The sequence below is a fragment of the Meles meles genome, chromosome 5, assembly GCF_922984935.1.
Source record: "Meles meles chromosome 5, mMelMel3.1 paternal haplotype, whole genome shotgun sequence".
In the NCBI taxonomy this organism is placed as follows: Eukaryota; Metazoa; Chordata; class Mammalia; order Carnivora; family Mustelidae; genus Meles; species Meles meles.
Window position 1 is genome coordinate 66,961,051 of NC_060070.1, and position 27,063 is coordinate 66,988,113.

At 42.4% G+C, this 27,063-nt stretch overlaps 1 protein-coding gene across 3 annotated transcripts in view; it reads right to left on the minus strand.

The window, feature by feature from the left end:
* Nucleotides 1–4,775: 4,775 nt before the first annotated feature.
* PDE7B (phosphodiesterase 7B) overlaps nucleotides 4,776–27,063 on the minus strand; it is a 324,027-nt gene continuing 301,739 nt past the window's right edge. For all 3 annotated transcript variants that reach the window (XM_046006469.1, XM_046006468.1, XM_046006470.1), the window contains 5 exons: nucleotides 20,857–20,948; nucleotides 18,392–18,536; nucleotides 16,415–16,511; nucleotides 12,321–12,401; nucleotides 4,776–8,475 (listed from right to left, as the gene is read on the minus strand). In XM_046006469.1, the coding sequence (XP_045862425.1) occupies nucleotides 8,261–8,475; nucleotides 12,321–12,401; nucleotides 16,415–16,511; nucleotides 18,392–18,536; nucleotides 20,857–20,948 (630 nt within the window). In that variant the 3' untranslated portion in view covers nucleotides 4,776–8,260. The remainder of the gene's footprint in view (nucleotides 8,476–12,320; nucleotides 12,402–16,414; nucleotides 16,512–18,391; nucleotides 18,537–20,856; nucleotides 20,949–27,063) is intronic.

A 27,063-nucleotide genomic window follows, 5' to 3' on the forward strand; every position in this document is an offset into this window, starting at 1 on the left:
GAACAAATAACTAATAGTCACTAACAATACCAGGGCAGTAAAATGACAAATGGGGGAGATCATCCCGGGTTGATGTGATGTAGGAAGCCTTCATGATATGAAACCAATATTAGATCTAAGCAAGAAATATCAGCCATATCATCTTGTTGGAGATGTCCATTAGCCCATGGGAGGCTCTGAGAAGCACGCAGAAGAGAAACTTGTGTGTTTAAGCCATTGATCCTCAAACTTCATGGGCTATGAAGACTTCTTTTCTCTAGGTAATGCTCAAACAACTTTTGGCACACGATTTTAAAAAAGGATTTATTTATTTGAGAGAGAGACGGAGAGAGAATTAAAGAGAGAGAGAGAGTATGAGAATGAGCAGGGGGAGGAGCAAAAGGAGAGGGAGAAGCAGACTGTGGAACTTGACGTGGGGCTCGATCTCCCCGAATTCATGACCTAAGCCTAAATCAAGAGTCAGACAGTTAACTGACTGAACCACTCAGGCACCCTGGCAGGCACATCTCCTACCTCCTCCCTGCCCAGTGATTTATTTATTTATTTATTTATTATTATTATTCTAACATATAATGTATTATTTGTTTTGGAGTACAGGTCTGTGTGATTCATTGTCTTTCACAATTCACAGCACTCACCATAGCACATAGGGTCCTCAGTGTCCACCCAACCACCCCATCCCTCCCACCCCACTGCACTCCAGCAACCCTCAGTTTGTTTCCTAAGACCAAGAGTCTCTTAAGGTTTGTCTCCCTCTCTGGTTTCAACTTGTTTCATTTTCCCCTCCGCTCCCCTATGATCCTCTGTCTTGTTTCTCAAATTCCTCAAATCAGTGAGATCATATGATAATTGTCCCTCTCTGATTTTCGCCTAGCATAATACCCTTTAGTTCCATCCATGTTGTTACAAATGGCAAGATTTCAGGTTTTTGATGGCTGTGTAATATTCCTCTGTGTGTGTGTGTGTGTGTGTGTGTGCGTGCACGCCCGTGCGCACACACGCACATATGCTTACATACCATATCTTTTTTATCCATTCATCTATTGATGGACATCTAGGTCCTTTCCATAGTTTGGCTATTGTGGACATTGCTGCTATAAACATTCGGGTGCACGTGCCCCTTCGGATCACTACATTTGTATCTTTGGCGTAAATACCCAGTAGTGCGATTGCTGGGTCTGGCAGACACATTTTTAAGCAATTTTGAAAATGTTAGTTTAGAGGAACAGAATCTATTTTAGGGTCATTTATTTACAGAGACTGCAATTGACTTCTCTGCCTCTGTTGTCCATTGCCAGAAAGGATCTGATGAAGTTGCAAGAGGAAGAGCCACTGGAAACTTCTATCGATAGGATTTATAGGATATGAATGGAATTCATGAAAATGTGACAAGTTACCAAATTTTGTTTGCTAACTAATCCTTTCTAACCAGGATTGTATTGTCATCAGTTCTGGGAAGGGCTTAGATCAAACAGATGATCGCCTCTGACTGCGCTGAGTATTTACTTTATAATCAGAAAAGTTCCTTATATTCCCTGGTCTTATCAGTGTATCCTTAGTGCCCGAAGAACATTGTCTTCTTTTATAATCATTTTTACAATATTTTGCCTATATTTGATAAGGATTATTTCATGGTCAAGCTGGTCACCTATAGATATAATCATACCCAATGTCTATTAAGCATTCTTGTCTTTTCTTTTGCACAAAGACTGTACAACCTAGAGAAAGTAAAAGGTATATCCCAACCTTCACTTTGTATATTTGTTTTAAATGATATAGGAATTTACATTTGTTGAGCACGCTCTATTAGAAATCATGCTGTATGTTTTATATATGTTTTCTAATTTTGACATCACAACCACCCTGGAAGGGAGGTGTTGCTCTCATTTTACACATGAGGAAATGGAGGCTCAGAGAGATCAAATTATCTGCCCGGAGTTAAGCAGCAAGTAATAACAAGGGATTTGAATTCTGGTCTGTTGACCTCAGTGCCCACACTTTTAAAACTCTAGGCATTGCCTCCTTAAAAGAGGAAAAAAATTACTAAAGATTAAATCTTGCCATATTAGAACTTAAAACATTCCAGGCAATTGAATCCAAGACCCATCGTTGCTTAGACAACTGAGACAAGGCAATAATGCATCTTCAAATCCTATCAGCTAAAGCTTAAAATTTTTCTAATAATCTCTCTGGCTTAGTTGGAAAAAAACAAACAAACCCCGTCGCGGACTGTTCTGTAGCTAAAAGCTCCCTGGGTAGTCAATACTCAAATGTCCATTACATTCTCATGGAGGCAGGACTGAGTCTCCTTTCTCTGACGGCATGTTACTTGAGGAGTGCCTCTGCTTTTGGTCCTGCTGTGGGACAGATGGTGAGCACTGGCTGAGAACGTGTCTGGAAATATGAGTGGTGTGTGTCCGGTAGGCACCAACTTCTGCCCAAAGTGGAGCCTATGAAAGAGCAATGAAGCTTTCAGGGCCGGACTCAGAAGAACAGAGCCATCACCAGCCAGAAGTAGAGCATATGCAAAGGAGATAAATGATTCTTCTTTTGTTTTTAGGACCTGTTTCCTTCACAGAGATTTCGGACAGAACAGCAAACAGAAGATCCACTATCTTCCACTCTAGAGTATAGAAAACTAAGCCAAGGTCATGGGCAGCTGAGAAAGAACTTTCATTTGAGGAATGGATTGAAGTGGTAATCATTTTATCCCACCTTGCAAATAAATAAATAAATACATAAATTAACCAACTGTTTTGAAAAAATACAAAAATGAGTTTGACTTCCCAACATAAAATCACCAGCTTTTCTTCACTGCATTCCCCCCCCATATATTCTTCACATACTGACACACGTGTGAATGGCTGTTTGCTGAACTTCTTGTCATTGATGAGGAGAGAACTTGCATTTCTTGAAAAGCCTACCACATACAAGACAGAATATTCGGTTGGTGCTTTTTGTATTTGGTCTTTTTTAATTGCCACAATAATACCATGAAAGATATTACTATTTGGAAATACAGTTTTTATAAAGTGGCTCCACACCCAGTGTGGGGCCCTACATGGGGCTTGAACTCATGACCTTAGGGCTTGAGATAAAGACCTAAGCTGAGATTAAGAGTTGGACACCCAACCAGCTGAGCCACACAGGTGCCCCTGTCTGGAAATAATTTTATAGATGTTCAGTAACTTCCCTGAAGTCTCAGAATAATTTAGTGACTGACTCAAGACTGGGACCCACTTTTGTCTTGAAGGGGAGGAAGAAATTTTCCTCAGTCCAATATTTTTCTAGTTGAACTAAGAATTATACATACATGAGACAGATTAACAGGAGAAAAACCCAGAGTTTGATGATGTGCTCATGGAGGCCCAATAATGAAACTGAGACCTAAAGAAACGACCAAGGCTGGCCGTTTTATACTCTTTACACAAAGACAATAGCTTGGGAGGAATTGACAAGATGAAGAAAACTCAACTTTGGAAGCTTCAATTGGTAAAGAATGCTAAGCAGAATCTGGGCTAGGGTAGCAAATTAGTAAAGAGTGAGAAAAGTTGTTCACACAGCCTTCTTGACTCTAAATTTCCTATCTCTGGTGACAAGGATGTCTCCACCTCTTGGTACAGGAGGCTACCTTTCACATGGGAGATTTATTTCCTGCTTTCGGGGGGACAGAGGATGGTATGAATATCCTTCTTACATAGGCTGTCATGTAAGTAACTTTTATTTAAAATACTCAATATGCTGACATGGCACATTTTGGGGCATCCTGCCCTTGGCCCCTACAGTCTCCAGCTTATCTATGTTCTGCTATGTTGTACTCGGGGAGAGAGCTTTATCGGTGTCTGAGGCCTTACAGGTGTTCTCACGGATTCTCTAAGAAGCATTCACTGGCAGTGCTGGTCTCTGACACAGTCTGATTTCTCCTGGAGAAACGGAGTCTTTTTATATCTCAAGTATCTAGTGCAACCTCTGGCACATAGTAGATCCTCAATCAATATTTGTGGAATTGAAATTCAATTGCTCACATAGGCTTGACTTAGTGCACAATGTCTCAGTTAGGTTCTCGGGGCCATTTGAAGATCATGTCTGACTGTTATTTCGAAAACCACTGGGTTCTCAATTTTGATTTTGATCTTACAATATCAAATATCCACACATGAAAAAGTGGCTTTGTTTTCAGGCACAGGGAAGCCTGAAGGGGGTGAGATTCTGTATCTATCTTAATAAAAAGGGACATGAAGAGACCATGCAGATACAAGGTTGTTTCTGGGAGCAAGGGTGGTGGTTTTTTCCTCCTCTATTTCCAGATGGGTTTAGGACACTCAGTTGTCCTTCCTGAACTGTTCTATTGTTCTTGATGGTTTCCAGTCCTGAAATCTGCAAGATCATATTTTTCACAGGTAATTATTGCATGAAGTCAGCTTTGTCTTTACAATCTAATCCATTGTACCTCATTCTCACTCATATATGAGTTTGACAAATGTGAAACAGAAAAATTTCAGGACTCAGGGGAAGTATAGAACTGCATGGTAGGAGAAAGAGAGCCCTCTTTCCTGAACTTGGGACGAACTGGCAAGTGATGCCTTCATGGACATGGCTGTTTCTGCAGCCCCAATTAGGATGAGTCACATGAAGACCATGTCTGTATCTGTGCATTTTTCCCTTGCAAGTTTCCTCTCCTGAACAGTTGGCCTTCATTGTTGAATTTGATTGTTTTGCTGATAACATGTTACCTGGTGAGAATCAGTATATTTTCAAGCTTTGGTGTTTTTAGGAAATTATCTTTATTTTCAATCGTTGATCTAGACATGCCAATGGATATTTAGGTCACATTTTGAGCAAAACTCACAAGGTGTTTGTTTGTTTTCCAAATCTCACATGTGTACACAAAACAACACAATTTTAAGGGTTTGCTTAAAAGAACAGAACATAAGAAATACAGTGAGACACAAGCTCATAACCAAATTCAAATCAGTGAGCAGATCTGATTCAACAAGAGAAAAGATTACAAAACAAGTCTGTGTTTTGTAGGAAGCACTATCTGAAGACAATGTCGCCGGACACACTCCAAACGCCTTTGTGGGAAGCCTTAAGCAGGTGGAAAGAGAGCTGGATTTTTACTCAGCCTAGAGGAGTTCGGGTAGTTTAGGGCTTCATGAACAAGTTTCTGCATATTCACGGGTTCTGTTAAAGGAAAAGCAGGCATTGACAATCAGACCTGGCAGTGATATATATTCTCTCTCTCTTAATGTGATCTGAACTCTGTTTTGCTTACTAAAAATAGCCCTTTGATTCCTTTCTTCTCAAGTAATGACAGAATTAAACTTGGTAAGTCAACTATTGGTGGTCCATGGACCAGGAAGAGAATATAAAGATAAAATCCATGCTTGATCCAACAGCTGTGTCTTAACTAGCAATGAACTCCTCTATCGAAATGGAGCCATTACTAGGCAGGAAAAAAAAAAAGTTTTCACATTCTCTTTCTTTTTTTTTTTTCTTTTTTTGCCAAAAAGCAAGGAACTCAAGAAAACTCCAGACGGTTGAAAGAAGGACAAAAATGCATCTAATTTATGCCTCGTGTCTCCTTCTACTTCAAATTTGGATTGTACTAGTAGCTGCGTCATAGTCGGATATCTGGTGGTTTTCTCTGTGAGCTCTTCTTCAAGACCTAATTGTAACATAGACTTCTGTACTATGAACTTGGAACTACTAAAAATGCCTCCAATCTTACTTATTTAAGTTATAATATAAATAGAATTTAAACAAAGTCCATTTCTTAAACCCAAGACAGAGGTCCCATTCGCTCAAATAGCATCTTCTCTTTTCTCCACTGTATCATCCTTGACAATTGCTTTTCTTCATTTGATCTCAGGTACGTTAAACACAGACCACTCAAAAGCTCTCTCTGCACCATCAGACCAAAGTAAGAGAGATTCGGAAGCAGGAATACATTCAACATTTTCTCTTTTGGGGCCTCACCAAGCTGAGAGCTTCAGAGGACTAAAGCAATAAAGAATCCTGTGTCAGTTCATAGTTATTACAGAGAAAAAAAAGTTAGTGTTGAGATTTCACAACTTCTCTCTTACCCATATCAACAATTTCAACTTCTCATCCACCCATTTTGTGAGGTTTTTCACACTTTCTTTAGTACCATCTGACAATCTCTCCTACTTTAATGAAAATATACCCAACTTTTCAAAATTTCCCCTAAACCTTCACTTGGCAAGCCTCAGTGTCTCTACAGAAACTTAGTACAAACCAGTCAAGTTTCCACCATTTCATTTGTATGTTAGGAGGGGAGAAAACCCACAAGAGTTGCAAGTAGGAAACGAGAGTTAGCTGTCAGTTTGTCAGCTTGCGAAACAGCTCGATAGTGGCAGAAATGATCATATTATCATTCTCCCACTAAAACATTACTTAAGGTAAGAAGAAAGGGACATGCCAATTTTCATGTAACACTATTTGAGCTAGAACTTGGAAAGAAAAGGTTGAATGCACAGAGCTCAGTCACCAGAGAAGGATGCAGTAACAAATTGATTTTCCGACCAAGAGTCTGCCGAAAAGAAAATGACCAACCAGATTCCAAGGTGACTCTGTTAGCTAGAACCGTAATGAATCACGATGACCTGCCAGGAAGGTAAATTCGGTCGCAAAACTGAAATGTTTTCTTGATTTCAATCATGTTAACTTCAGCTAGATAATTGAGTAGTTGTTCACACGAAATTAAGGAAAAAGAAAAATCCAGTTACTGTTAACGCCAAAGAAATGCACGCCAACCATAAACCAAAGGTGCTTTGGTACTGTAGCCATAACAAACAAAGTGTGGTGGGAGAGCAGGGAGTTCCCTGATGGTTAGATGACAGGGTCATAGGAGGTTTGTGAGACCTGCCGTGTCTCCTGCGAGGTTGACACATCGCCACGGTCCAAGACAAGAGTCACATAAACACGAGCTTATCAGCTGGCTTGTTAAAACAGTGTGCAACATCGCTGTGTTGAAAAGTGACTTCAGGCTTGTTGAAAGGTCCCATTAATCTGAGGAAACGATGCTTGGTGCCATAGATAAAACACTATGGTCTCAAGTGGAATGCGTGTGAAGTTTCCAGAATATTTCCTCAAAGACTTCAGTCAGTTTTGGTTTGTGACCTTAGTTGGAAAGCACAAAGATGGGCATGGGAAGGCAGTTCAGAAGGACATCTGTGAGGACTTAAGTCGGGCAGCTTTCAGAAGATGAAAGATGTTTAACGTTAAGGCCTTTATCTGCAAACAATAGTATATTTATAAACTCTATACCAGATTTACAAACGCATTCTCTTGTATGAAAACTAACAGTATTCTGTTCACAGTGCCATTATTGATACAGGTAGCAATCCCATAATACTCATGTATTTTGGCATGGGAATCAGTAGCGCTTGGTATTTACAGAAAATGTACACGTGTGCATATAAACATGTCATGGAATCTGAGTTGTTGGTAAAAGACAGATCGGCTAATGGTGCAAAGGAATGAACTGTACAGCACCTTCCCCTCGGATCGGATAGGAAACGTGGTTTCTTGAATTGAGCAGACGCCAAATCTCTGACCCCAAGTGGCATCAAGTCAGTAACAAAACAATGAACCCCCTGTTCAAGATTGGGTACATTGAGTAATCCTAGTCCAAAGTTTTAGATCCATTGTCTAGTGCATAAAATATAAAAGTTAAAAAGATTTATTATTTTTATAATAATAATTATTATTAAAATAGAAGGTCCTTTCTCTCACGTTCTCATTGCGCTCTGGCACTTAAGACCCATCTCCTTGGAGGTCCCAGTATGCTGGTGTTTTTGTCATGCAGATCAGCAGTCAGATGGCAAACGCTAAAAAAAAAAACCAAGAACAAACAAAAAACCGCTCTGCACTCAGCCACCGTCGCCTGTCACAGTGTGACCCGGGGCCGAGGAGGACATGGCAGGAGCACCTCTTTCTTACTCCCCAGTCCTCTCCTGGAGGGGCGAACCTGGCCCCCTCATCCCCCGAGAATCGGCGCCCACGTTCCTGAATGGAGTTGCTTATTTCGGCAGCGAATGCTGAGGTGACGGATGGCTTCTGTACACTTGGAAAAAGGAGAGGAGGCAGGTGAGTGGGAGGAGGGTGGCCTTGCAAAAAGCCTGGGACGGATCCCAACACGTGGCTGGCCTGGTCGCCAAGAGCTGCCACCCTCTCAGGAGGCCTCTGCTCCAGGAGGTTCTCCCCTCTGCGCGGAGCGGGGGCGGACTGGCTGGGACTACGGGGCGTCGCCTTTGGTCCCAGTGGGCACGTCGCTGTCGGTCCCCTGGCCCGCGTGCTCTGCGCCGCCGCTCCTGTGGGGCGTGGGCAGCAGGCTCTTCCACTGGGCTTTGTTGTGGGACAGGTGGCGTAGCATGTTCTCCGACAGGGCGCTGGGGCCCGTGAAACGGGCCCACTCCCGGAAAAGTGGCTCCACGATGTAGCTCATGAAACCTAGAACGGGCAAGGCCAAGTTCAGCACCGCGAAGGCGGCGCGACACCCACCCCATCCCCATCCTCCTTCCCAGATCCCGCTGGGCTCCATCCAGAGATATGGAGGCAAAAACAGATATGCTCCCTAAACTTCGGTTTGGGAGGACCTGGTGTGTCACCCTGGGCTTGTTTCTTAACCCCTCGAGCCTCAGTTTCCTCATTTGTAAAAAGGAGCTAAGAAGAGGACCAAACCCATAGGTTTCTTATGACCAGGAAATGACTTCACACAGGTGAAATGCTCAGGAAGCTCCCGGCACGTAGTAAACCCTCCATACCTTTGGCTGTTATTTGCGGAGGAAGAAAGACATTGGAACAGAAAGGTAGGAAAAAGTCTGTGTTGGAGCTGAGGAGTGGGCGCAGGAGAGGAGGAAAGGGGGATTGATATCAGGAAGGGGCATATGGTTGCCGTAGATCCATGGGGAATTCATGTGTTTTACGCTGTAGGATATTTTTTCAAGAGTACTGATTTACAGCTTTGTCTTACTCTCAGTTATGTTAAGCAACTAAACGGAGCTTCACTCATTTTTGATAGGGATTTTTACCTGTATAAAATCCCTCCGTTAATGACCAGATAAGAATGGTTGATACTCGATATGTCTGTTCTCTTAATTTCAATGTTAGGGTCTTTCCATATTAAATATGATTTATTAAAGCCAAGACGACTTTCAGTCTAGGCTGGAATGACTGGAATCATCACAAACTTGGACATAGTTAGGTTTTACTAAAATGTAGGTGTGGGGAGAAAGTGTTTTTTAGATAACAAATTTTCCACTGACAATGTATGTTTATGAGGCTGTGAATTTTAAGGCTTGATCTGATTATCTTTTTATTGAACAAACAGCAGATGCTTGGCCTTTGAGGATGCTACAGAGATGGAAAAGGGATGGAGGCATGTGAAGTGTTATTTCACATTTCTGCATTATCTCATCGTACGTGAAATATGATTTAAGTAGTATGAGATCATTTTAGATCACCCAAACCTGACTGAGGAGGAAATTTAAGCCAGTGATAAGGTTATATAGGGAGTCACAAGTAAGGATTCCTCTGAATTTTCTTGTTTACTATTCCTGAATTTTCTTCACTTCCTTCATAACCTCCATATTAATTTCTAATATCCTTCACTGTATGAGAGATTTGATATTAGAAAGATGGTTCACAAAATGATACTATTCTCAGGTTTGAAGTGTAAATATTGATCAGGTGTACCTTCATATCAAAAAGCTACAAATTCAACATTTAAAAAATCTGGTACTTGAAAATCAATTCATTTTCTTCCTGACGTTCTTGGGGAATTATCCCCCGTATATCTACTTGTCCGATATAAAGACCTCTCATAGTGGATTAGGCAAGCCCATTTTTAAGTCTGAGTAGACACCAGGAGGCACTTTTACAAATGAAAGTGACTTCCGCACGATCACATTTGGGAAATTATTCCATCCATTCCCAGTGCATTATGCCAAGCTCTCTCTTCTACGCAAGTGAGGGACTGACTGCCTGGATTTTGTCCTCTTGGAAGGCTGGGAGGGGGAAAGGGAGGCATGGTGGCCTCAGAGCAAACAGGGAATGAAGGCAAGCCTCTTCCTCCTCCTCCTTCGATAGCTTTCAACAATTAGAGATTCATTTGATCTAATATCTTCTTTCTAAAATGCAGAATTCAGTGGAGAGAGGGAAAGGGATTTTAAATCCCACTTCCACTTGGGCGAATACGAATGACTTAAACAGAAAATCAGATCCAAACCTGAGATGGCACGTGGGGAAATTCTCACTGTGGACTGGGACAGGAAAAAAGGGGACAGTTACAGTCCTGGGGGAATCAGGGCAGAGGACATAGCTGCCTTACTTAGGACCCACTGGCAAAATCCTCGTTTGGGAGACTGAAACTTGCAGCTCCCATCCATCAGACTTTATCTTCGGATTTTTCCAGTTTAGCCTGATCTACCCCTTCACACCACACCTCCCAACCCTGACCCTACAGAGCCCAGGGATGTGGAACAGAGATCAAGAAAGATTTATGTACAAAAGGTTGTTTTATCATCGCCTTCTCTTTCTCTTTCTCTTTATTGGTGTGCTGCTGCAGCCTCCCCCAGCGTTTCCTAGTCACTCAATCCCCACCCCATTTTAAAAACAGGTATCTATGGTAACCACATTTTCCTATGCTGAAAACCAGGACATATGATCTGACAAAATAAGTGTGTTCTCATGACAACAACAGGGCAGAATCTCTAAAATCAAGTCTGTCCTGCAAATCCAGGTTGTGTGCTTAACAATGTGAATGCTTTCCACAAAGTGTCTTGAGCAGGAGCCTGGTAAATTTCTTTCCAGCCACAGCGTAACAATGGGGGGGGGGGGGCGGCGGGGCACAGGATTGGGATTTTGGTCAGGGTCTATTCCTTTTAAATCGCATCTGCAGAACCTCCATAACTAAGGGAACCTGGAGGGGGATTGGCTCCAGGGAGACCAAGGCTGAATTTCTGTTGATGCTGCTCCCTTCCCTGCACTGCCCCCCAGGGATTCTGTAGCTATGTCATGGCCCTGGATTCTTCCTGGTTGGTGGTTGGTTTTTGTTTTTTTTTGGCTCGTTTGTTTTTGTTTTATAACACTCCCACTTTTCCCTCTTTTGGGTGGAAGAATCAGTTTAATTTTAAAAACAACACAACAATACTAAGGGCAATTTGGAAAAAAAATAGATCACCAATAATCCCATAATTTCAACATACCTATTTTAATATTTACATCTGTCATTCAGATCTTTGTAACTAGGTTAATTTTGTTCCTATTCCCGGAGAATGACTTTATGACTCTTTTGTGGATGAGATTTGACTCGTGGTGACTATAAGCATATTATTATTATTTGACTAACTTGCACTGGTTTTCTTAATTTTCAGTTTAATTTTTTCCGATGCCCCGTTCCTTCCCAGTAGAGGCTTTAAGCCTTGATCCTTGCAGAGGGCTGCAGCCCTGTGAATGCATTAAGCTCTCTGAGGTCTGTGGGAAGTGGTACATGTCAGGGCTCTAGTTTATGACTAAAAGAGTTCAAGTTCTGAGTTTGGCTTTAATTGGAAGGAACTGCAAGGAAATGAAGGACTTTCTTTAAGTATAGATGGAATTGGAAAAGTATTTTAAGAACTGATAGAAATTCATACTGGATCAAAAATATTTCCTATGTGCCTGAAATTTCCACCATTTGATTTAATAGTTTTATGTAACATAAAGTAATTATTATGTTAGGTGCATTAGCATCACAGTTGAACAGTTTACTGCAATTGATACTTGAGAATAAGACTGAAAATAAGTTTTGAAGTGGAAAGTGGAGAAGCAGGGGACCCTGGGCTACACGCAATAACATGGTTTGCCGAGCATGCGCCTTCGGATTGCGTTGGGGATGAAAGGTAGTGGGGCAGACTGGAAGGGTCTTCAAGGTTTATTCTTGCAAACTTCCCACTCTTCAAGTCCCAAACAGTGTGAACCAATCTGTTTCTCAGCAGCGAATAGTTGGTTCTTAAGTCTTTCCTTCTACTCAATTTGGTTTTGATTTGATTCTGAACGACAAAGTTAATACAGGCTAGTTAAGGGTCTGTAACAAAGACTTTACTCCATTTTTCATAGTTTTTTAGTTGGTAATTACCCAGTAGATCAGTCATGGTTAGACTGTTTATTTGGACTTAGCCATTCATTAAACCTCCAGTTTGGATCTTTCAAAGGCTGCGTGTAGATTTTTTTTTTCTTTGTGACTTTGGCAGAGCTGCCAAAAGTACTTATTTAAAATTAAAACTGAAAAAAAAAAATTAAAACTGAATTCAACTCACCAATTTGTATACTAGGGATTGAATCTTTCTGTTGATTACAAAGCGGACTAATTTCCAGTTCAAATTTCTGTTCAAGGTCACCTAAGAAGAAAGAAGAAGAGACACTGGTGATCTAGAATATGTAAAAATACGTGTTGCTAGCTTTAGTGATGTAGTTCAAAGAAGTTATTCTGGGAATTACCGTTTGCTGCCTATTACCATTAGGAACTCCCTAGCACCCACTTGCTCTGGTAGCTTCTGTGAAAATTTTAAGATTATCAGAGTGTCAATGACCATTTACAATAGGCTTATTGTAAATGAGTATGCTCTGGGGCTAGAATAAACCTTTGACCAAGATCTGTAAAAACAGGGATACAAGTAATGAGCAATTTCCTACATGAAATGGAAGTTCTGGCTTTAAGTTACAGTTAAAGTGAATAGATTTTGTGCTCCCCCTGCTTTTCACGCTGCCTGAGCCTAGTCTGATTTCCTCTGAACCAGGAATAGTGAATAGGAAGGAAAAGGGAGTGAGGGACTAGAAAATCTCACTCGAGGAACATCTCTGTCTGTAGCTACAATAGTGAGCAGAAATAAGTTTATCTATCACCTTTAATCTGACTCAGTGTCATCTAGTGTAACTAAAGTTTAAAAAAAAGTATGAAAGTCAGAAAAGTATTTCTTTTTAATGCCTTTGTTAGCTAGAAGGCCAAAGGCCAAATGTACCATCTAAAGCTTCATCAGAATACTTTATCAATCCTTTGGGGGGGGTGAAAGATTATGGGTCAACTTTGCATTGGGAAAAAGAGTCTGGTTAATCAGTAGAGAAGCTGTTCCTTAGAAACATTAGCTGTGTTCACAGAGGAGATCTAAATACAACATTAATATCATGCTTCACGTGTGTCAGGCACTATTCTAAATGTTTTACATATGTTAATTAATTTCATCCTCATAACAACTTCATTATAGTACCCATTTTACAAATGAAGAAACTGAGATGAAGGGAAATATTTTGACTCAAGTTGTCACATTACTAGTAAACGGGGGACCCTAGGGACCTAAAAGTCCGACTCCAAAGTATCTGCACTTAACAGCTGAGCTAGGGTCTCTGAGATGCCACACCTCTGTCATTTGTTTTAAGTCTTGTAGCCATGAGTCCCGTGGTCCCTTGGGCCCTGGTTATTCTCCAGACCGAGGTAAGGAAATCAGTCTGGCTTAACCTGAGGAATCTAGGGAAGCCAGATGATAATAGCTTTCTGAGGACAGGGCATGACACCATTTAATATTAAAATGACTTCTACTCCTTACCTCCATAATTCTATTCATCATGATTTTTCAGTCAGCTTGACACTTTGGAGGAATTGTCTTTGATTTCTCCCTTCCCTTCACCCTCCATATTGAGGCATCAGATCCTATTTATTCCTCTTTCAGAATATCTTTTCCCCCCTATTCACACTCTGCCTGTCTCTATTCTGGCTTACTAGTAACTCACTTTTAGTGTTTGCTTCTTGGTTGTTTTTCTTCCTTCAGTATTTCTTCTACTTCAATTACATATGTTGCCTCCATTGCACTTTCTAAGATGACTCTCATTGTCATGTTCTCCACTTGAGCCTGGTTGGCATACAAATTCCCAAATCCCCACATTCTTGCTTTCTATGAGTCCAGGTTGCTATATGAAGCAGGTCCCCGTTTCAGTGCCTTTGTCCATGTCTACACCTGCCTAGCCAGAGCCCAGCATCCAACAGGACTTTCTGCAATGATGGAAATGTCCTCTGCACTGCCCAGCATCGTGGCTTTTGCAATATGATCAATGAAACCGAGGAACTAACATGTAAATTTAATTATTTTAAATTTAACTAGTCACATATGCTTCACAGCTCTCCTACTGGAAAATGCAGGACACTAACTACACATCCTCCAACACATCCAGTTCAGATTCTATGTCCTCAGCACCGGTCTTCTCCTGTGACCTCTACCATGAGATGCCATCCAGTTAGATCATTTATGCATTCAGCATAGACTTCTAAAGCACTGTACATTTCAGATTCTTTGTTAATCAGTGTAGAGAATAGAGAGGAAAGTTGCATCATTTGGCTACTCCAGGAAATTTACTGCCTACTAGTACTGCCTACACTTTATACTATCTTGAGGTTCTGAACCTTTAACTATACTTCTTTGTATCCTTCATGACCCCTTTGTGGGGCTTTGTACATTGAGAAGTTAATAGTTGTGCTAGGGTTTAACAAGGTTGGAAGCAAATGTTCAATAAAAACTTTTGGGAATCTTGGTTGATGGAGACAACATTAGCCGGTAGTTACAACAGGACAGAGACTCTACTTCCCTAAAACATGGAGAGGAAGGAGTTGAATGATGTTCAGAATCCTAATTTCTGTTCTCAGAATTTAATGCTGTTTTCCTAATTCATGGGATGTCATCCTCCTTCCCTGCTAAGTCCTCAACCTTGATTTTAGAGGCTTTCCTTTGCTCAGCATCATGAACCATTAAAGATACTTGGGCTAAGACTATGAGCTATCTGTGGAAACCCAAATCCTACCAGGAGACGCCAGAGCAAAGTGAGTGGAAGGTCACCTTTTGTAGTCAGGGTTACACATGTTCTAGATTGTTCTATCTTGTAACATTGCATGTGCATATATTATTAGAACAACAATGGGTTTTGGTAAAGAGATCTTATGGATTCTTTTTCTTGGTTGGTCCCATTTACTCCATGTAGTTAATAACTTTAACTCCCCAGCTCCGTGGGCCTTACTGTCTGCCCAAGTGACATGGCTCCCTGCCTCAAGTTGCTTGATCATCATTCAAATAAGAGGTAAAATAAGCAAAGGAATGGGTTAAATGGCAATCAATGCCATCTGGAGCACACGACTGAGTCAAAACCAAGATGGACAGAGTAGAATCTCTTTTCTGCCCCATGATTTGATTTCCAAGCATGAGGATCATAGTCCTTCTCTCATGTTTCAATATTTTCTATATCACAGAGTAAAGAAGATACTTGTCTTATCTAAGTCTCCTGTTCCAATTTCATCATATTTCCTTTTGTTTTCTCTCAGCGGAGATTTTATATCATAGGCCACAAGAACTGATTTTTTGACTTCTAGCCACTCACACTCAACTGAAGTGAAGTCACACAGAGTTGTGGGCACTCCATGAGCGCTTTTCCTCTGAGCGAAAGCGATGGTGAGCAGAGACTTCTGGCCCCACGTGAACCCTGTCCCATCTGCTTTGTCTTCTGTCTTTGGGACCATCTCGATGTCACTGACACATCTTTCGATGAAAGCTTCTCCAAAAGGCTCACTGTTGCTACTTGACCTCCCCACGGAGTTGGTATGTGGGACACTTCGGGCTTTATTTGTTCTCAGCCTCTCAAACCTGATCCTGTCACTAACATCAGGGCACTGTTGTGCCTGAACAAACATCCTGAGCACAGAAACCAGGCCTGAAGAAACAAGGCTGTGTTTAAAGGCTGATATCCCACCCAGCATCAAGATCCTGTTCGCTCATTCATAGCCTTATTTCTGAATGAGGTTAATCTCTCAAAAATTATACTTGGGGCCATTTCTCTTCTCACTGAATATGTTTGAGAGGATGAGCTCAATTCATGGTCAGCTGTGCTCTGTTTCATTATTAACTCTATTTAAGAAAGCCAGGGGAAGGAAAACAGAAGGAGTCTAAGTCCCATCTGAGTGGAAAACATTGACCCCAAATGGCATTTAGCCTTTAGGTTGTGCTAAGCTCATTAGGATAAAGGTCAGAGCCAAAATCAATCTGTCCCTCACATTCTTATATCCACAGAGGAAAGCCATTAAAAACATTACATATACATACATATAAATACACACACACATTTATTTCCCACTTTTGCTCATTTTTATTATCCCTCTTTACTACCTGTTTTCACAGTAAGACAGTGCTATTTATTCTTAAATTATTTCTAAAAAAGGGCTGAATGGTTCGCGGGAGAGTCAAAGAGAAAGGCTAGGATAATAAGAGTTGATGAAAGAACAAATGTCATGATAGATTAGCCATTTCTTGTTTGATGAGGCTAAACGCCCAACAGGAACAGGGACGGTGAAAAACTCAGCTGTGGGATCACTACTAACCTTGCCTGTAGAATTCTTCACAGACCCTTTCACTCCATTGCTTGCTCATTTCCCAGATTCTACAAGGATTGCAAATGTCAGCACACTTCAAGGCAATCTGAGAGACGACAGGGCAGAAGAGAAGGTCAGAGGCTGATCTTTCCACAGCCAATGCGCCCTATGCCCGAGGGGCTGTCCCACCCGCCAGGGGGCCTCATGGTCCCCAGCCGGCATTTACAGAGTGCCTCTTCAGGAAATAGCACTTATTCACCACCACACAAAACCTTCATTCAGAATCCCCATTTTATAGCTTTGAGAAGGAGAGAAGAGCCACCGTCCAAGGACACGAGCTTCCTGGAGGAGGCTCGGGGTGGCCAGGCCAAGGAAAGCGGGTGGCCTGGCTCCTTCCATCGCCCCACCCCTCGCGAGCGGGGAAGCCGCAGGGACCCCAGCCAGGCTCGGGTGAGATCATTTGGCCCTCATCCTCACAGTGGCCACACTGACAGACGCCATGGATCACTTCACGTTTGTGCGGGCTCTCGTGCCTGTGTCTGAGGATAACAAGAGAGCCCCGACGTGCTTATCCAGCCAGGGAGCTAAGGTCTATCAAACCTTGGAGCGTGTTGTGCCCCAAGCTAATTCAAAGCTTACCTCACATTGGTCTGAATCTGGGATGCCAGCTCTTGTCAATAATGCTGACTCTAAGAGGGTTACCTTGAATTCTCAGGAAAGTCCATTCTCTCCCTTAACCACCGACTGCCAAGTTGGGCCCCTGCTAGCATGTCCTGGCCACCAGCAAAGTCTGTTTCTTTTGACCCGGTTCCTTGGCATCACAGAATCGCTGGCAATGCTGGCATGTGGGAATGCCCTGATCATATTAAAGTTACAAATTTGATTGTTTCCTTATTTCCCGGTTGTCGGGGACGCCAGGCCACGCTGGAGCTGGTGAGGGACAGAAGTCGCCTCCAAGGATCTGCCCTTTGGGAATTCATTGGCCGCAGCAAGCCTTGCTTTTGAAATGCAAGTGTGCCAGCCAATTCTTTCAGCTACTCCCAACTTGGCTGGGAGTGTTGAACACCCGATACCTTGATCTTTGTGGCACTCAGGGACTAGAAGATGAGTTTGGAAAGAAAAGAAGGAAGGAAACCTAGTTCTACAGCTGGGAGGAAGACATTTCCTGGGAAGGATGGAGCCCTCGGGACAGCCACAGAGGGCAGCAGGAAAGCATGGAACAAAACCACTGCTCAGTTCAGTCTGCTCTGTGCAGCTGTCCCTGGGTAAAGCTGGTCTATCTAGATGAATCCACTGTCCATCCATTCAGTCTTTTGTGCCAAAAGGAAGGAAGCAAGACAAGAGAAAATACAAGAAAAGGCTCTGGTTTGGCTACCAGCTCAGACCTGCCCTCATGGGGTCCACCCGTCCTCTCGTTCTCATGTTCCAAATGGCTCCTTGCCGTGAAAGGAAGCAGAAAGGGTCGCCCTGACACAATTCAGTTCATTCACCTAAGACTAGTTTGTGAGCATATGAATTTAAGGATAAAAGGAAGTAAAGCAGGGTTTGCTGAAACGGGTTTTACATGAAGGAAGCTTACTTGGTTTTCAATTTTGTTCATACTACAGTTAATATAACCTAGTTTTGTGTTATAGAAACAGTGTTTCTAAGTCACACAGCTATCACAGGGGCCACTTTTACATCAAGCCACAAAACGTGGTAGGTTCTTACCACGTATGGTTGCCCCACAGGGCTACTTTGTGGACACTATGGGGTAAGGAAAAGTGAGGGCTTATCAACTTGATGACACGAAACCCAGATTTTGCTTGCTTGGAATCCACTTAAAAATTTCATGGGTCTCAGACCTTTTCATAAAGTCGGTCACCGCTCTAACTGATCCTATGGGGGACATGCCTTCTCACAGGCGCTAAAGTGATTGATCATGTCGTGAAGCGTTTTTACCCAGCAAGGAAGGTAGTGGCTTACTTCGCGGTGGCTGTTGCTTACCTGAAGCATAAAGTGTCTGTCGTGTACATCCTCCAGTCTTAAGTCTTTATTGTGGAGGTGAGTTTTCAGTCTGGTCAGAAATTCATTCTGCCTGTTGATGTCTGTGGCCAAGATCAAGGAGCCCAGCTGCTGTTCAATATCCTGTCTGCATCCGCCCAAGGGAAAGAGAAAACACACACAGAGCAAATCCTTTGGAGGAGGGTGATCGGTTCTGCCCCCAGCAGGTGGCTTGGATTCTCATTGCTGACTTTGATTCTGTTCGTTACCCAGCGTCCAGTCCCTCTGAGCCCAGGGGGACTCTCTGACCCCCGGTCACTTCTGTCTTTGGGCCGGAGGTGCTAGTAACTGTACAGCGAACAGTGGTGGTAGTTTATACATTCCCGTGGTGACCATGGGTCTAAAGACGGAAAATTGGCTAGAAATGCGTGCTTTAAGTGGGACATCAAAAACTGGATAGCATCGCAGGAGTTTGAGTTGTGCTCTTAAAGAGTGGAAACCAACACAAACATTCAGCTTTGCATGGAGAGAGAAAGGGCATGAGGAGAGTAATAATAAGGAAGACAATAACAGTGACTGATCCTATGGTATGGAGAGATATACATCAGTGGAACAAAAGAGGCCAGGAAAGATACTGGCACTTAAAAAAAGAATCATGGGTGATTAAGACACCATTAAAAAATCAGTAGGCAAGCGATATAGTAGTTGACAAACGGTAGAGGGAAAATGAGATATTTCAGAAAAACAAGCAAATCAGAGCTTTACCTCACACATAGAACGTAATCAATAGAAGAAAAGATCCATAACTATTTTTAAAAATTCATCTTCAAAAATTCAATGTATTTAGGTTTGGCTATAACACCTGCATACAGCAGTCTATATGAAGCTGATGAGCGCTTACGTTTGAAATTATCCTTTACTTCTCTGCTTCCCCCTCCCCTCCATGTTTTAGGTATACGGTGTCATACTTTACATCCCTTTATTTTATAGGGTGCTTAGAGCACACAGAGTTGAATGCTTAGGTGTGAGGTAAGCATCTGTCATCCCCAGCCAGGGGGAGAGCAGGAACATACAAGCAATAGCATATATGGTCTGACCCTTGCATCTGTCCCCACACCCCTTTTCTTACTATTGCATAACATTTATTCTTCCTACAAAAGCGATCTATAACGCGGCATCCCACAGAGACATAACAAACATGGCGTTTTTATCTGGAATCCATAGGGATGAGTAGGCGTATCTCAGGAAAGGAGTATAACTGAGCAGCCAGCAGGATTAAGGCAGGCACGACAGAGACAGTCTGGCCCCGAGTCTTTCCCTCCTCTACTCCTTTAGTTTTGTTCTTTCCTATCTGTTCTCTCTCGTTCTCTCCCTTCTCTTCTTCCTTTAGTTGTCCCTGACACATCCCTCCTCTTTTCTCTCCTTCTTACTTGATTTTAGTTCTTTTGCATTAGGTCTTTGGATCTTTGCAACTGTTCTAGCAAAAGGCACAGGTTTTTAATCCCTGCATGATGATCGGTTTTATTTCATTCCAGGAGGTAAAAAGCGATCAGAACTGAAATTCTTCCTGCAAATGCCACATTCCTCTGGGTGGCAGGAAACAGCAAGATAGTGTCACAAGGGCAGGAAAAATGTAGGAGCCCAGAGCACCCTGCCTGTTCTGCAGAGAGGCAACTCAGTGCTTGACTTTAAGTTAGGCCCCGTTCAGAAAGATGGGTGCATGGATCTGTCTGTCTACTCTCCTCTAGCTGTCCTGGGCTCTGAACATTTGAGTTAAGAGGTCAGAATTAGTGATGGCCTTGGAGGATGTTCTAGGAGTTAACTCAGAACCATGTGGAAAATGAGGTACTGGCCTTGGATTTAGGACTTGGTCTAAATACCTGGACGGACAAACAGTGGACCAGGAAAGTAGTATTTCTCCCTCTGTTTAAAATGCAAGGGACATAGTAAATTAATGGCCCCCCAAACGGCTGGGGCCAATTCAGTTACTTCAACAAAAGACATCCCAGGAAAGAATTTCTGACTTCTGTGTTTGCTAAGACCGGCCATTACAAAACAAACTTCATTGAACTAGTCCTAAACCTAGCTGGAGATCTCCTGTGTTCCCTCTTGATTAATATTTATTATTCGGATCTTTGTAGGAGGACACTGTTGCTAACATAAAAGACAGGAATTTGACAAGGCCGAGCATTGATGCTGAAGAGTGTGAAAGCTGAGAGCTGTTTATTATCCTTCTTCCTGATGTTAGGTCAGAGACCATCCAAGGGCCTTTCAAAGCTCACGGAGAGATTCGGGTTCTGGGTTGCTGTAACTGACGCCGAATCTCCTTGGGGCAACCACCGAGCACAGGCAGGAAGCACAGCCGGCTGGCTCCATGCCCTTCACCCTGGGGTCTCAAGCGTGCCCTAGAGAAAGCGGCTTATCTCTAAGGTGTGGACATAGGTACATTTCATCTCTACACTGCTTACGTCATTTCCTCTGGCAAGTGAGCAAGAAGCCTCGATTCTCTAAGCATGCCGATTGTAGATCGCCAGTGGTGATTCTCCAGCACGGACATATTCTAGAAAGAAAGAAAATCAAAGCCATACATGAGAGAGAAGTCAGATTCTGATCTTTCACACTGCACACTCTTTCCCTGAGGCCAGTGTTTGCCCTCTAGCCGGTCTATCCCTGGTGACAAAGCGGCAGGCGAGAGAAGAAACAGAAAATAGAACCGCCGCAGGCTTATAATGATGGTGGGACAGTGGCAGGACAGTGGCAGGGCTGGCCCTTTGCTGTCCCTCCCCTGGTGGGTCATTTCCTCTTGCCCCTGCCCCCATTTTTGGTAGCTCAGTCAGGCAGCACTCAATGTAGAAGAAAACAAGCGAAACAGGTAAAAATAGGTAATAATGGATACCATGAGTCCGTGCGCATAACATAATTCAAGATTTTACTACTCAGCTGAACAAAGGCAGGCCCCACAAGCTCTGATCCACGGCACTAACCACTGAGAAAATTCTGTGTCTGGTTCAGCCAGGTGGCTGGTGACATATTCAGATTCCTGAGTCCCAGTGAAGACAGTTTTGATTTGGTAGGTTTGTGGTGAGTAATTTTTATGTTGACTAAATTTTGAGGACCACTATGCTATGGAAGCAGCTTTATCAATAACCTCCGTGGTCAGTAGATTCGCACTTAGCCTTTTAGGGACGAGTTTCAATCCACGGTTGCTTCCTTGTTCAATGATCTTGATGTTCGTTCCCTCGTGGGAACCTCGGTTATGTTTCATCTCTCCTTTGACCTTCTTGATATCTTAAATATGCTGCTTGTGTGCACATTAGCTAACTGTTTAAATAGCAACTATTTCTTACAATCCATTTTGTTTTATGCGAATTAGCAAGCATTATGACCTCGCCACTAACTCGATGCATATAGAATCGAACCCCTCTAGTCCCCAGGAAATATTTTTGTTTTTATTTTTTTTTCTGATTTATTTATTCATTCTCCATTTTGTTTCAGATGAGGCTATAAACTTACACAACATACAGGAAGATAGCGTTTGTTAAAAATAGGGTCTTGCATGACGGCATATATGAAGTACTTAAAGTAGTCAAATTCATACAGACAGAATGGTTGCCAGGGGTCGGGCGGGGATAGGGAGTTATTATGTAATGAGTACAGAGCTTCAGTTTTGCAAGATGAAAAGAGTTCGAGAGATGGATGGTGGTGATGTACTTAATACCATTGAATTGTACACTTAAAAATGGTTAAGAAGGGGGCGCCTGGGTGGTTCAGTGTGTGAAAGCCTTCTGCTCAGGTCATGATCACAGGGTCCTGGGATCCAGCCCCATATCCGGCTCTCTGCTCAGCAGGGAGCCTGCTTCCCCCCATCCCTCTCCCTGCCTCTCTGCCTACTTGTGATCTCTGTCAAATAAATAAAATCTTTTTAAAAAATGGTTAAGAGGGTGAACTTTATATTTTATTTGTTTTCCCACAATTAAAACAAAAAACGAGAGAGAAGAAGCAAGGAAAATAATATGGAGACTAAATGGAGCCCAGAGAGAGACTGGGAACTATCCCACCATTGTGCCCTGCTCCCTGCCCTAAATCAGCCATCCACGCAATGCTCAGCTTCTTCAGCCAATCTGAACAGAGAATCCCCGTGAAGGATACAGGCTAGGGTCCATTAAGATAAAGCAAATTCAAGAAAACCTCCATTGTTCTTGGGTCTCAAACCAGACTGTGATATCCCTCCAGGACTTTGAGGAATGAGTTTCATGAGGCAGCATCTGGGATAGGCTGCTCCGCTGCCCTGACTTTCTCCCCTCACCAACGAATTATTATTCTTTATTCACCACCTGACCATGTTTGAACTGGTGGTGAGATCTGGCGACTTTTATCAAGTGGTCCATTATCTCCTTTTGGGCATGAGCCACACACAACAAAAGAGAATGTTTGTTCGAAATAACAGGTCAGACTAATTTGTTTTGATTGCAAAGATTTATGAAAGCAGAAAGTGATAGGTCAGCGTGACTTAAGGGATGTTCTATTCTGCCGTGACATTTCATTCAGTCATTCGCGAGCGTTCACTTGCTAGACTAATTCTTGTAGATGTGGAGGCAAGTAAGTTTTCTGAGGGGTCAGAAGACTGTAACGAGACCTAATGATAAATGACACCATATCCCTGTTGAGTGGAACAGAAAAGTCTGGAGGATTGCCTTAAGCATAGTTACTCATGTCAGCCTGATTTTACATCTTCATTAATAATCTTCCTGGAGACAAGATAAAAGGATACTTGGGAAATTTGCTGGTGAAACCATATTTGGAGCTGAGCTCTGGGAAAGTGGAAGGAAACTGAGTGAGCCTGGACACTGGCACAGAATAAAAGACAATAGAATGCATGATTACGAAAACAAATTTTCGTGGAGCAGTCATTATAAATAAAAGTATGTTTTGGCCAGAACTGTGTTGGAAGTAGGGGTGGCTCTGTGGATTCCAGAGAATGAGAAAAGAAAACCAGGGGGATGAACATTTATGAAGCGCCTACTCTGTGCCAGCCATCTCTATGATCTCATTAAGGGCTCACTTAGCTGTCTACTATTTTTATCGTTAACTTGGAGATACTAAATTTCAGGTTTCTTTGCAGGGCTTCACAGCTAGTGAGTGGTTGAGAAAGGCCTTAAACCCAGGCCTGCTGGTTCTCAAAGCCAAAACTTTGCACACAGCCCTTGCTGCCTCCCAAGAATTTCTTCTGTGTGGCCACAACCAAGCATTTGGAAGCCTGACATTTATAAACTGAGGAATGCCTGCAGTTTTACTTAATTTTCCAGAAATTACCTAAAGTTGTTGCTTTAAAAGTCTATGGTTGATTGTTTTTGTTAGTTTCTAACCCCACATTGGAACCTTGGCATTTACCTCTAAATTTGATTTCACTGTGAAAAATCCTGTAGTTGGAATGTTGGGAGTTGAGTAGATTGAGGTTGTATTGGGAAAGAATTCATCGCTCATCTGCTTTTAGCTCCCACATCCACTTAGACCTGCTGGTTCTTCCACCGTGGCGATGCTTACGTCCATCCCTTCCTTGCATTCAAGTGACTTTATTTTAGGGATTTAGTATCCTTCTTTTCTACCCTCCTGCAATCCATCCTCCCTACAGTGGTCAGAATGTCACTTGCTCACTTGACAGTTTATTTTTAGAGCACTGATTAATATGTCAGGTGCTATGGTGGGTCCTAGGGATGGAAAGATTAATAAGAAAAAATTGTTGCCCTCAATTCAAGGAGTTCTCCTAAATGAGTTCACCTAACTTCGATATGATTATGCCATCTGCTTTCTCCCATGCTCCAAACCCTACATGATTCTTTATCAGATAAATGAAGCCTAATTCCTCAGCTCAGCATTCGGTGCTCTCGGAAAATTATCTCAACTGCCATCCTGTTCCTACACATTTGAGACAAATGAATATCATTATCTCTCTCCTATAAAGTTCTTATGGTCCACATAACTGCTGCCACATTAGTTAAGACAGTAACATATTATTGACATAATTATTAAATTATTAATATATGACTGTCCTTTCAGTGTTCTTTTGTTAATTTCATGTCTTCCAAGGTGAGTTATGATCCTCAAACACCTCTTTCTCTGTGTTTACTTATCAACCTATCATTTGTCTTTCAAAATCCATTTCAAATATTCCATCCACAAAGCCATTGGGAATCATTCCAGTCAGAGGTAAACTTGATTTTTTCTGAGTCCTGTAGCTCTTTCTTTTGGCATTAAGTCCTGAGTCCTGGAGGACTCTGAGCCTTTGACACGTGTTAGAGTTATTCACGCGCTTACCAGATTATAAGCTACATGTGAGTAAAAACCCTGTCTTGTTCCTTTTGTATCCACCCCACTCTAAGCCTTGCACAGAGAAAGTGCTTTCTATCAATTTGCAAAATAAGCTGCTGAACAAATTATTTTATTCATTTGACAAATATATTGAGCACTCACTCTGTTCTAGGTGCTAATTACATCAACAAACAAGACAGGGAACTGGTGGTGGCAGGAATGGGACAGACAGATAATAAACAATGAACATAATAAATACTTAAATTCTGAAAAGAACTGCATTCATGTCAAAAGACAGTAAATGCATGGAAAGAAGAAAAATGGAGCAGAATAGTGGGAATTTGAGAGCCTTTGGAAGTGGGGCTGCTAAGGTAGTGGGGTAAGATGTAAGATTTGAACAAAGGCTTGAAGGTAGGAGGGAGTGTGAGCAGGAAAGTATCAGGATAAGAAGTTAGACAATGAGAGACCAAATCATGTATGGCCTTCTGTCTATTATAAAGATTTTGATTTTACTCTGAGAAAAATAAGGAGCCACTGCAGGAGTTTGGGAGGAAGGAAATGATAAAAGATTTTCATAAGATCACCGAGGCTGCTAAGCTGAAAGTGGACTTTGGAGGGAATAAGTGTAGAAGGAGGCATAGTTGACTCTTCGGGGGTAAGAGCAGTCATCCGGGCAAGAGATGATGGAGGCTTGGGGAGCGGAGGTGGAAGTAGGGAGAACGGTCAGTCTGGACCTAAGGATGACTGCAGTGTCTTTGGCCTGAGCAGCTGGAAGGATGGCACGTCCACCACCTGTGACGGGCGGGCTGCAGGTGGAGTGGGTTTACAGGACCTCAGTGTTGGACATCTTGAGTTCTAGATGTCTGTTTGACACATGGGCCTCAGAGTGGAGATCTAAAACAGCTAAAGCAGTATTAACAACAACAAAAGGAAAATAAAACAGTCGCATGAGTGTTGTAGTAACTCAGAATGGAGAGAGAATATCACATAAAGGGAAAGACCATGTTGATGAATCATTCTGATGGTCTCTGCTTTAAAATTAAGCCTCAGAGACTCCTGGGTGTTCATCCCCTCAATCTGTTTTCTTTTGCTTCTCATTCACAGAGCCTCAATTTTAGACAGTCTCATGGCTGCCTCAAAGAGCACATTTTCCAGCCTCTTTTACAACTAGGTGGGATCAGTTGACTAAATTCTGATTCATTAAATGTAAGCAGAAATGTTGTGTTGGATTTCTAGGAAGCTTGTTTAATGGGAACTGACTTCTCTGACAGAGGCCTCTCTTGTTTTTCCCATTCTTCCTTCTCACTGTCTGGAATGCAGAAGGAATAGCTAGAGCTCCAGCAGCTATCTTGTGCAGTGAGGACAAGTGTCACACCCTAGTGATGGCGGCTTGTAGAACTTAAAGGATTCTTGGTCCCCTCATCCTTAATTTTGTGAAGCCACTGTGCCTGTTCTAAACTACCAACCTCCAGACTTATTTGATGGAGAATAGAGATAAACTTCTGTCCTCGGTTAAGCCACTAAAAACACCAAGTAATTTAAGTTTAGTTTATTGTCTTCCATATCGCCCTGGAAGGGTTAATGAAAGGACTTTTCGATGTTTTGGTCTGTAATCCTGCTTGGTTTTTGGATAAGAGTGATAATAAAGAATTTTATAGCTCCAAAAACGTGAGGAGAGTACACCTCAGTAAAGTCAGAAATACATGTGTGTGCCTGTGGGCCTGTATGAACACACACCTGCCCACACATGCCCACCCACGTACATGCACACCCACCCACCCACCCACATACACACATTTCTACTTTTGAGATAAACCATTGCCGTCTGCTAGGAAAGATTTTCCTAGTTCTCTAAACAGAACTGACTGCTCCCTCCTCTACCCCAAACCCAGGCTTCTGTCTTGATGTCTGAGACACTTGACAACAACTTTGTTCCCTGGCTCCCAGGTGTCAGTGATCTTCACAGGTTTTTGTTCATTTACTCTTGAAAATAACTTTGAGAAACCATGCTCTTCATATAGTTTTCAAAATTGAGGGACGCCTGGGTGGCTTAGTGGGTTAAGCCGCTGCCTTTGGCCCAGGTCATGATCTCAGGGCCCTGGGATCGATCCCCGCATCAGCCTGCTGAGCAGAGAGCCTGCTTCTCTTCTCGCCTCTCTGCCTACTTGTGATCTCTCTCTCTCTGTGTCAAATAAATAAACAAAATCTTAAAAAAAATTGATATCTAAACCTACAAATTTCAGTGGTAGCACAAGAGGGAATGCCTTGCATATTTGTGACTATTGGTGATTTAATACACAATCATTGCATCATTCTTTTTATAGTAAGTGTATCTAAGGGACTCTAAATATCAATGGCATTTAATA